This window comes from Pieris rapae, chromosome 11 (genome assembly GCF_905147795.1).
Source record: "Pieris rapae chromosome 11, ilPieRapa1.1, whole genome shotgun sequence".
Lineage (NCBI taxonomy): Eukaryota > Metazoa > Arthropoda > Insecta > Lepidoptera > Pieridae > Pieris > Pieris rapae.
Genome location: NC_059519.1, coordinates 4,500,338 through 4,512,919, shown reverse-complemented (window position 1 = coordinate 4,512,919; position 12,582 = coordinate 4,500,338). Strand labels below are relative to the sequence as shown.

General features: G+C 31.7%; 1 protein-coding gene across 1 annotated transcript; it reads right to left on the bottom strand.

Annotated features, from left to right (window-relative positions):
* Positions 1-10,430: 10,430 nt before the first annotated feature.
* Positions 10,431-12,425, bottom strand: LOC110998695 (cell growth-regulating nucleolar protein). Its single transcript, XM_022267449.2, has 3 exons — positions 12,298-12,425; positions 12,044-12,197; positions 10,431-11,830 (listed from the first exon to the last, which is right to left on the bottom strand). Exons 2-3 carry the CDS (start codon positions 12,169-12,171, stop codon positions 10,762-10,764), a joined length of 1,197 nt encoding a protein of 398 aa, XP_022123141.2. The 5' UTR covers positions 12,172-12,197; positions 12,298-12,425; the 3' UTR covers positions 10,431-10,761.
* Positions 12,426-12,582: the final 157 nt, after the last annotated feature.

Genomic DNA, 12,582 nt, shown 5'->3' with positions numbered 1-12,582 from the left:
ACATAACTTCTAAATCACTGAATTAGGTCTCATCAATACGATTAATTTACGTAATGGCTAGAACATAATTAAAAAATGTTTTTTTAATAAACCTTTAAATTTAACAAGAGAAGACTCACGTCTTATGTCCCTGGTAAACTCTTGTGTGTTCCAAAAGCTATCATAAATCTATATATCATATATTATATTTAATTACACTTTTGTGGCCAGTCAATATTTCTAGAGATGCTTTCTTGACACTACCTATAACCTATAACTATCTTGCCACCTTCTCTCAAGGTAACCAGATCTACGGACTCTTTGATGACGAAGTTCAATTCAGACAAAATTGATAGTTTAATCAACAAAAATTTAATTGAAGTAATTCACCAGAAACAATAATTAAACCTTCAAGATTAAGATCGAAGATTTAAGATACTCTAAGGCTCAAGTAATGACACAAAGCCGTAACTCAGAAACTTGGAGAAAATGTCGACCAAAATCCGACAGCGAACATAAGTAGCCTCTCGTTAGAGGGTCGAGAGATTACAATGTACTGCTTTTCGTTTATTACATTTTCAAGCCTTTCACGTAAATTCTTAATGAGGATTTAGAATATTAACTGATTTTGTTTAGATAAAACAAAAGAAATGTTTTTGAAAAGTGAGAGAGAAATAAAACGCTCGGATTCCAAGACTAGATATATCCCGTATTATAGGAAAAAAAACGTATGGCACTTGAGGACTGCCGCGGTAAAGCTATTGCTTAGAATTTTTTATCAACTTATGCAGGTATTATTATTTATTATTACATATGTGTATTTTTTTTCATTGATATTAATTCAATCTACCACTCTACCAACTCAGACTAACACACCTACGCACACTATATAGTCTGTCTCACTGTAACGCGTACCGGATGCACGGGCCGCGCTTATGCTACGTCACCGATCTCATATACGTCATCGTGGGTTAGGTTTTTTTTCGTTACGGAATTTCTTGATTCGGTCGCCGCGCTCAAACCCCGCGATAAAATCTATGCAATAGCTTAAAAATATTCCTTATTTCAATCTAAACAAAAGATTTGAGAAAACATAATACATAGACTATCACTGTAACTAATGCTACATACAGTCAATTGACAAATAGGATATTCTTACAACGTTACCTTTTTTGTTATTAAGTGTATGTTATAAATTTTCTAAATGTGTTATATAGCTTTGCTTTATCGATTTTTTTAGATTCCTTATATATATTGTTTGATATTTTTTGTTGTTATTATGTCTGTACTATGCTGTAAATTGGATAGTTTTTTTATTTCTGTACGTGAAATACTTGTTTACCTGAGTTAGCATCTTAACGGTAATCAAACACAATATGTATTTTTAAATTTCAACAATTAGTTTCCAAAATCAAAACGATTTTTTTAAATTGGTATTAATTAACTAATAATACGTTTAGTATCCAGGGCTACAGAAGATATAATTGTTGTTTAAACAATAGTGCTAAATGATATACGTATATAAACTTTTGCTTAATTTTTGTTTCTCTAATAATGAAAGAATACGATCAAATCAAATCAAAATTTATTTATTCAGTTTAGATGCGACTTAAGGCATGCTTATGAATGTCAAAAACGTTTACAAAATTCGCGAAAGAGCAAAACTACGCCATCCGTTCGCAAGACTACCAGGAGGTCTTGTTCTGAGAAGAACGGGCAAGAAACTCAGCAAGTTTTATCCTCCCTGTACATACAATAATTCAAAAGAAAATGTCATAAACCACAACGTCATTTAAGTTACATCGATAAGAGAATCTACTGCAGATAACAGGAATTACGTAAATCTATGTTAAACAAGATTGTGTTGGTTTAAATATGATTTAATTCCTCTAGGGTTTCATGTAAAATAACTCAATTATAATAATGTATGCTGAATGAACATCGAACATCGTTCAATTTTGCATAAGGACCGTTATACATGAACAATGGCAATAAAATAAAAAAAAATAAAAAAGTAGTGGTATTTGTTAAGTTAAATACCAGCCCGGCTTCTTACCGAACATGTCATAATTTTATCTCTGCAGAAATATTTTCGAGGGCACAGCACATTAATTGTCTATGTATTAGAGGTTCTGAGTTCGCTTGTGGGTACAAGTTGAAGAAAGTGGCAAAAATTTCCTACGAAAATCGTCATGTTTGATAGTTATTAAGAGACAGCTATTTAACATGCAATTGGGTGTCAATAATTTATTATTATTAATTGTCTTAACAAGGAAACAACTTTCGGCATAGGAAATTTATAAATTTTCCATCGTTGAAATGAAGTATTCCTTAAATTTGTTCAATATAAGGTCAAATTGCACACATTGCCTTTATTGTCGGTGTCCATTACACTTTAACTTTTCTCAGAAAAGGTACTTTTAAATTCATTACTAATACACTGAGCGTTACTTCAGTAATGAAAATTCCTTTAATTATCTTTATTACGACTTTATCAACGGAAGAGGGGATCTTGTACTTTTTAGCCCTGTCCAACTTTTGAATGTTTTAAATTTTGTGTTGTTTGTGTTGTTAAAGTTGTGCGAATCCTTTTTCAAACATAATCACATGCAACTCACATAATATTTAATATTGTATATTATGTGATAATAAGGAATGTTATTAAAATTGAATTTGGAATAGATTGGTTTTATTTTAAACTTATTCATTTTATTTTATTACAATAGTTAACTGCTTTAACTGTGATGATGTGAGTATGATGAATTTAGCGTTTTCTAAAAAAAATATTGTCGACATAAGACTAACGCTTATCATTTGATACAAATTTGAGGCTGGCAACGCACTTACGAGCCTTCATGCAATGTGTCCATGGGCGGCGGTATCACTTAACATCAGGTGAGCATGCCTGTTTGCCTCATATTACATTTTTTTTTATGCGGTATATGTAAATTTAGAAGCATACATATATAGTTTCTCATATACGACATACCATTATTTATAAAAAAACAGTTAACTTCACCACAATTTCCCAATGAAGGATAAACACATTATAATAATAATGTTAGGTATTAAAGAGTGGCACCTAAGTGGGGCCGTAGCCTAAGGCATACTTAGCCAGTGTGAATAGCCCTTAAACACCGCTCATTCGAAAAGACATTAAAAGAGCTATTTACAAAACTTTTTATTTACTTTGAAGGGTGCGAAGTTGTTTTAATGAGTTCGAAAAATTCGTGATGAATTTTTTGCGGTCTCTGCGGGCTATAATAAATTGAATACCTATTGGACTTTGAGTTGAACAAAGATATTCTGTAATAAATTGTCGTATTTTTTAGTTTATGTTCAGCTATAGTTGTTATTTCAGTTTTCACGTTTTTCACAGCTTTCTGGCCTTACAATTTAAAACTTTTTATGTTCCGGATCATCGAACCCGGGATATTCGGGTTTGTAATTAATCCGGCACTTTAAATACCATTATAATTTTAAGCATTACATTTTTTCTTTTTTTTATCTTTATTTTACAAAATAATATAGTACTTATATTACAATATGTTTCATTAGAAAACCGCTGTGGTTTGTAAGGATATGATCCATTTTGTTGCATAAAAGTGATAATAACTAGCAAGATTATAGTAACCTTATATATCTACATATATAATACGTAATTATAAGAATTATAGTTACGCAAACTGACACCAAAGCTGTGACGTCATCATAAATTCAATTCGTCGAATGTAAGCGTGTCTCCATTATAATAACACGAGGGCCGCATCTGCTCAACAAGACCACTTATTCATAGTGCTTCATCTATAATTCATCCAAAATATATAACGATAAACTCTTTAGATGTATTCACCTGGTTCGTGTGTCGTGATGTCTATTGTATACGAGAATCATATTTAGAAAACCGTTCTACCGTGACCATACTTTACATTTCAGGGCAATTATGCCTTATATTAATATCAGACAAGAGTTACATAAATTGTAGATATAAATAATAGTAACTTTAACTACATAGAATAATACAACATTTGATGCTGGCAGTATTCTCTTTCGCTAGTATGGCGATGAATCAAAGCACAAATACCGTACCGGTACTAATATTTTACAAGAAATTGTTTTACTTTACAACAATTTTACTATTTACTTGAATTGAGGCAATAAGAACCAGAGCCTATATTCATCAACAATAAATGACAGTTTGTGTTTAATTATTTAAACAATTAACTTAAATTCCATAAGTTTCTTTTAAACAGCTGTGCAAATTAACCGATTTTTTTACGAAACAGCTAACCTGTCATAATGTCGATTTACATCAAGCTCAGACGGCAAATTATGTGCCTGGAATATTACTTATTACTACAACGAAGTATAACTCGGGGTTGGATTTTATTGCAGCGTCCCTAAGCTATTTTGATAAACCATTTATCTTCTCCCTGTAATATCAAGATATTAATATTAACGCCTCCATGTTATATTAAAAAAAACTATATAACATGGAGGCGTTGTTAATCAAAGTATATCCTCGGGACTCAGGAATAGCCTGAGGCAAATACTTTGATTAAACATAAGGGCATTTGCTAATTGAACGTGATGAAATCTCAAAAAATGATACTTAAACTGTATTGTATAAAAGTGTTAAGAAAATATTTCTAATTTTTTAAAGAATATACTAATAATTAATTCTCTTCATATACCATCAATTCGTAAGTAAAACAATTTAAAACCAATATTGAAAATCAAACTTATTTAGAAATTTTACAATTAACAGTCAACTTCTAATCATTCGCAGTAATACAAACAGAATAAACAATTATAATATGGTGCATTGTCTGGATTTTGCATCATCTTATGTTTGCCTAACAAAGTCATTACCTGCAATTATCTATCACAATACGATATCACTTGGCAGCTGAAGTATTTTTACCCCATTCATACATGTACAATGTGTTCTAAATATATAGTATTGCCTTGTAACCATTCTATAGACATTTTGTTCAATAATTTTTAGTAATATATATGTAGTGTTTATAGATTTTGGTACACATTATAAACTACAACATGTATGTAGTTATATTTAAGAGTAAAATAAAATCTATTTTTTAATTATCTTCTATCGCTACAGGTAGAAAAAGAATAAGTTTTGATTTAATTTCAATATATTTATCATTCTAATAAAGAGCAATTTCGGTATCTACTTTATTTTATTACGTATACATAGAATAAATATTATTTTTTGCTGCTAGTGACTATGTATGTGATTTTTTTATTTCTTTCGACTTTCATTTCAAAAGAAAGAAATTGGTAACTTTTATCGGATTTGAATCCTCTTGGGATTTATATTCCACATAACAACGCACAAAGGCGTTGGCGATATATTTGTGCAGTTAAATTTAATGTTGTTAGTCATTTCATACGCACATTGATACTACAAGTAGGGCTGTAATCCGTACACTTAAACATGTAATCGGATTAAGCATACGAGATGTTGACGTTGAAAGATAAGGAGGATCGCTGAATGAACGTGAGAGCTTAAGCCGATGAGATTTAAGTGCGTTACCTTTTTACCCAATACTAAGCACTAAGGTTTTAACGCTTTCCCTAAAATATCTGATATACAAACTATTGTGACAGTTGAGTTATAAATGGAAAATAAAAGAGATGCAATCCTTTGTTATGTCATATTATACTTATGTACTTTTGTTAAGTAGTTTAAATAAATTATAAAATATTACACAAAGGAATTAAGAAAATATTCGCAGTAATATGGCACACAACATTTTTGGATATATATTTTTTGAAATCAATCATTTTTTATTGTCTAAACTAGTTTTTAGAAATCTAAACTCGAACTTTTACAAATCTTAAAAATTTAACCGTGGTAGGGTAATCTGGCCTCGCACCATTTTGGCCACATAATGGAACATAATAAAATGGAAGATATAAAAACTATTTTAAAAGAACAAAATTCACAGCAAAAAAAACGTCTGTTTTTGAAAGAATCAGCAGTAAGTATTCTTCATGAGCCGCTAATTTACAAAATAGGCATTCAATACATATTTCTAAGGGGGTATTCATAGAATAGAGAACAAAAGTTCACAAAACAAACACTTTGCATCATTAACATGGCTTCTATCTGAAGTTTCGTCAGAACTGTCTTCCCACAAAAGTTAGTTTTGTTCTTCTGACCGAGACCTTTCTATCTGCTTGGATCTTTGTTTTGTTATACCCTTTCCCTTTTTAGTTCTACGGGTATTTTCTCTTCCCCATTCACATCAGCGGCTACATCAGCTGGCAGATTTACTGTACCTGCCAAACGTCTTAAAGTTGTTCAGGGTACTTTATACAGTTTAAATAACCCTATATACCTACATACCTTGTTTTATTTGGTTTCGAAAAAATTATGCTAGGCGATATTGGCCGAGTAGACCATAATACCCGTAACTACCCTATTAGACTAAACTACATATATAAGTCGACGTATTTATAATAATATGATAACCATCTGGTTCAAAATATACTTATATTCCCGACCGTGATGTCTAAATGTAAACACATATATATATACGCCTATCATATAGTGCAGTCGTAACAAAAACAAATCTACGTATCCTACCATGAGTGTGAATTACGTAGAATTTTGCCGCCTGACAGGTTTGTTTTTCTTTATTGGTTAATTGAATAATATAATATACAATACGTAATAAATAACAAATGAACTAGTTTTGAACTTGTACCTAAAAATGATTCGTCGTGAAATCCATGATACAAAACTGAGATACTTTGTAGTTTTATATACGCTAATACCCAATTATTTTTCCAACGATAAAGCTACAATGTTTGCTGTTATAGACGTATAGTGCCGTGTATGACGTCATTAGCCGACTTTGTAGCAAAAATATATGTCCGTCTATAAAATATACTGAGAAAGCTGTAAAATTATAGAGATATGATTATTATGTTATGGGATATAATTCAGTCTCAAGAATGTGGAATCTTTGATTGAATTCTTGCCTGGTCCAAATTCTATAAAACAAGGAAATCTTGTTCAACAGATGTACCTAATTTTTTGTAATCGTGTGCGACAATGGATCTACTATATAGGGTAAATATATATACTTTTGTCGGGAAATTCTGTATTATTAAGATTTCTGAAAGCAAGACATTCATATTACTTTGGGCATAAGAATGATAAATGATGTACCACCCTAAATGGTTTTCTTTGTAGGTGACCTATACCGTAAATGTCAACTATTGTTATTCTTAAAGACTCTGATTACCAGATACTCAAAAGAAAATCCTGACTTTATTGCTTTATAACTAAGAAAAACGTAACAATATTTCATTTTGTTCAATAACGATTTCATATACCTATATATAGATACTATAGTTATAGTTTTCAATATTTAAAAAAACATAGCATTTTAGGCTTTGCGAGTAGATACCGGATTTTTTACATTTTTGTTATCGCAATGTGTGTGACTTTTTATCGATTCCAATACCTACTTTATACTTAAGTAGGTATATGGTGTTAAGTGGCTAATGAAAATATCAAATATGAATTAGGAATTCCGGTAAGAAAGTATTTCCTACCTATCTTAATATATATATTTCTTGTGTGCGTGTGTATGTGACTGAACTTTGGACCGATTTAGACGAAATTTTTTGTGTGTGTTCAAGGGGATCTGGGAATGGTTTAGATTCACAATTTTGTCCGCTGGACAATGTTTTTTTAATTAATTTTCAATTTATTAGTTGTTGTTGATTTTGGAATGTTTTACATTGGATCCGACAGACGGCGCTACCATCGCAGTGTCAAATTTTAAATAATATTCGAATTTTAATTTTAGTCTGTCCCGAAATTTAAAAAAAGTTTTGTTATCATTGTGTTATATCGTGTGTGACCATGTGCTGGATCGTTAGATATTGTCATAACATTTGAATAATAATTTTCATCAAAATGGCTAATTAAAAATTGAAATTTTGAAATTAAAGACGTGTAGACAGGACAATGTCTGTCGGATCCGCTAGTAATATAATAAAAATAATAAATGGCAATACTGGAATAACTAATTGAACCACTAAATTATGCCTAAAGGTCATTTTGATTGGGTTAAAAAAAACTTAACTTAACAATATTTCATAGCCACAATTTATTTCATCTAATATATCTATTTACGCGATGTTTGCAATACCTAGATAACACTGAAAATGTTTAGAAAATAAAAACGGCTTAATGTAGAAAGTTGCCAATAATTTTATTGTTTTTTGATTAATTTATAATTGTATATTATTATATTATATTAATTTTATCTCCGTTCGTCTTTACGCATTTCTTTACATTCGATAGAACCAATGAGAAAAGTGGGCCCATTCTTCCTTAGGGGTCTCTTCTCAGTGGCGTAGCTATCATATGGCCAGGTGGTGCAGTGCACCAGGGCCCCGGAGCTCAGGGGGCCCTCAAACCTCAGCTTTGAAAACAATGAGCTACTACACGGAAAAAAAGACACAGTAAATATCGCAGTGTAAACTGCTTAAACAACGAGGTACCCACTTCATTTTACAGTGAAACAGAGAATTTTCCTGTCCAAACTGAGATTTTAACAGTTACACTGGATTGTTTACAGTTCAATGCACTAAATTCATCAATGTTTCCAGTAAAAGTGTTCAACTGTCAAAATTAGATGACATCACCGATTTTCATACTGTACGCAGCAGCAACTGTTACAATGTTAGTTGTTACAGTATTGACTACAGAGCGATTCATTTAATTTTACAGTGTGGCACGGTTGTTTCCCTGTTCTTTATACGGTTAGTGACGTTATCACTAGGGTTGCCCAAAATCGGTCTTGGTCTTGCAGTCTTGGTCTTGTTTTTGCATTTTTGCAAGACCAATACCAATACCAAGACCGCCTTATCGTAGCAAGACCAATACCAAGACTGAAGCCTGCAAGACTTGCGCAAGACAATACTTAATATATACTCTTGCATCTTGCAGTTAGGACAAACTGAGATTTGGGCGTTATTAAGTAAGTATTTGGTTTCAATCCCGATTTTGAGAGACGTTCCCCAGTATCAAAACCATAGGTATCGTCATAACACTAAACTAAGGGCTGCAGTTGTATCTGCAGTTGGCAACGTGCCGCTCGAATTGGGCGGGTAATTCTGTTAAAAATCGTTTTTTCCATTAATTAATCTCATCTGTATAATAAATATTCTATATTGTCATGTGCGTCGTTGTTTATTCTATTAAACACATGGAGATTCTAATAGAGACGACGTATGGATTTAGCCTACTAGGGATAAGTTCACTTACTGTTTTCTATTCTTATTCTTATCAATAATTTTGAAGGCCAATATTAGTTCAAACTGCGCGGAAAGAGGGGAGGAGGAGGGCCCGATTCTTTCCCTATGCACCAGGGCCCTTGTCCCCCTAGCTACGCCACTGTCTCTTCTAGGGCATTTTCGTACGCTTTCATCGCATCTTCATCTTGACTATCAACAGTCCGTTTTGCGGAGTGCGCTTAAGCATTTTCGTGGTGAAGGAGGATCTTGCTTCGAGGGCGCTTCGATTTTTTCCAAGACAACAGGCAAACAGTCATTGACATACCACTCTGTAGAACTGTCCTTCCATCTTCTAGCACACCTGTTGAAATCTGACCTTTCCGATCAAAGTATGAGGCAATCATCTTTTTTCCATAACTCCAGACGGCTCGCGAGTGCGTTGCCGGTTTTTTACCTATCACAATCAATATATGACTTGAGATTACTAGTTTTTAAAATACATACTTAAAAAGCTATTTGATATGTTTTAAACATCACATTTTATTTACTTAATTTGTTTTGCATATTATGTATATTGATTTTCAAATATGAGTGTATAGGGCGAAGAGATTGCATTATATCCATCGCCAAAAATGGATTGTCTTCGTAGGGTTTGGTTATTGGGATGCAGATAGGAGATCGATCGACTGTCACGGTCTGATCTCTGATTGTTTTCAATCTGAGATTGTGGTTTAATTATTGGGTTTGGGCGTAAGCCCACAACGAGTCTTTATAAATCACTGACTGAAAATTTTCTCGCGTTATGTTCATTTTCACGTGCAATAAGAGTTTTAGATTTGCCGCCAATTCACAATGGCTAAGGAATACACTACATTAGGTTACCAGAGTTCTAAAAATGAAATTCAAAAAAGTTATCATTAGCAATGTTTCTCACTGTCCAGTTCTAAACATTTTCAGTGTTACCCACTGTATGCTTCTGTAAAAAGCATTGTTTGAGCATGCCATATGCATTTTTCACCCAAGGCCACAGAGTAGTTCTAGTTCTTAGTGTGTCCTTATTGGTGTGGTTTTATTTAAAAAGGAGTGTTTATATATTATTAATAGGTTGTAAGAGATATCTATACTTATATATTAATACTTATTAGGTTATTGTAAAGTAAAAGAACTTATTCATATTTAATTTGAATATAATTGAATGTTTTACATATAAGAAATAAAATACATAGTACATTCATGGTCTTTAGGATCAGTAAACACTATATTATATATTTAATGAAACCATAACCTATAGGAGCTATGGGAAAAAAGTTGACTTTCAGGTGAAATGTTCCTGGTGCATAATCGATCCAAACCATTTGAGTCCATGATAAGATATCAGAGATTAAAATTGTGGCAGTGTATGTAAGAGGATATTGTATATGGGATATAAAATTGACTCAATTCATATACATATTACCCTATTTATGTCAACTTTGGCAGAGGAAATATTCATAATAATTTTTACTCCTCAATCAATGTAACTCTATTTTTGTCAACTCTTACATTTGGAGCACTCTTTAATTTTTTAATGAATTTATCAGCAATTCTATCATCAACCTCACATCCAAAGAATTCCGAATATTCTCCAAGCACCTTCTTTTGAAGACGTTTGAATTGCATTTCATTGTCTTTCTTTTGTAACACAGACAAAATGACTTCATGCCAGTTAAATTTATCTTTTTTCTCTTCAACTTCCTCACTTTTCGCTACATTCTGATCATGTAAACAGATACTTTCTTCCTCTTCTTCATCTGTCTTTAATTTCTTCTTACTCTCCTTGTTAACAACACCATTTTCCACTACTTCAATTGTTGGTATTGTGTCTTGACGTTTACGTTTTTTCTTGTTTTTAGCCTCGTTCGTAATATCATCATCATTTATATTTTCTTTATTTTTACCCTTTTTACCTTTTTTCTTAGATTCAACTTCTTCTATAACTTCAGTAGATGGTGTTTCTGCACTCAATAATTCAGCTTCATATTTTTTGCGTTTCTTTTCTTCTTTTTTTTGTTTCTTTGATAGTTTCATTTCTTCTTTAGGTTGACCATTAACCGGCTCCACAGGTTCCAATGGTTCTTCGGGATTATTGTTTTCCTGTGATGGACTAATATCATTATGATTTGTTGTACCATTTATTTCAGAATTAATTTCTTTTGTATCTGAACTTGATTTTTCATCCTTATTTTGATTTCTATTCTGTTGGTTAGCATTAGATAGAGCTGTAAGTTTGACTGAAATCAGATCCCATGCTGCATCCATATCTTTAGGATTTGTTTTATTACCACAAACATTTTTAACAAAGTTGATGAATTTTGGCTTCTTCCTAGGTGTGTTATTATGTTTACTGATTGTTTCAATGATTCTTAAGACATTTTTTGAGGCATTTTTCTGTTCGTCTAGTACAGACTGCAACATTTCAACCCATGCATTTTGCTTCTTCTCACCCTTTTTTTCTTTAGCTTGAAATCCTTTCGCTGAATAACGCTGTTCTTCAGATATACATTTAATGTGAGACTCATAATCATTGCCACTGAAAATTAAAATAACAAAAAAATTACAATATTTGAAAAATATGTAAAAGTAATTATTACTAAATATTATGACAATTACATTTTGCCTATTGTAAAAATATTTTAAGAGTATCACAAATGCATAACAGTAATAACTTTCAATGTTATTTCTTTAAATAACCCAGAACAACCCCACTTGCGTCTATAAATACAAATTTTTCAAATATACTTACATAAAATCTTTAAAACAATCCATGCAAGATAAATTTGGATTTCTATTTCTACATTTCGTAAGATAATGCTTTTCAACTTTAGGTTTCTGCACCGATTCTCCGCAGTGGCCACATGTAAACACAACCATATTTTAAAAGTGTTTTGTAAGGGTTCCTGAAAATTAAATTCAAGACATTCAATATTAATGAAAACTAGGAATCAACTCAAATCTTTTTAGCATAATTAATTAAAAATAAGTTCTAGAACAACTTACTAGTTTACTTTGTTTTTAAATTTTCATACAATATTTTTCTCGAAAACAAGGACAAGATAACTATTGTAGTTATGGACTAGAATGTACGAAGTGCGTACCACAGACATAAGACTAGCACCTAGACGACATGCTTTTGTCGGTAGTTCTATTATAGAAAATTTAATCTGTGCTATCATAAGCTAGAATAAAAAATAGCAAAATCACTGCATTAATATGGCCATTCAATATTTTAACCTGATTTTCTATGACAGGCTCATCAATAAATCTACACACAAAGATATTATT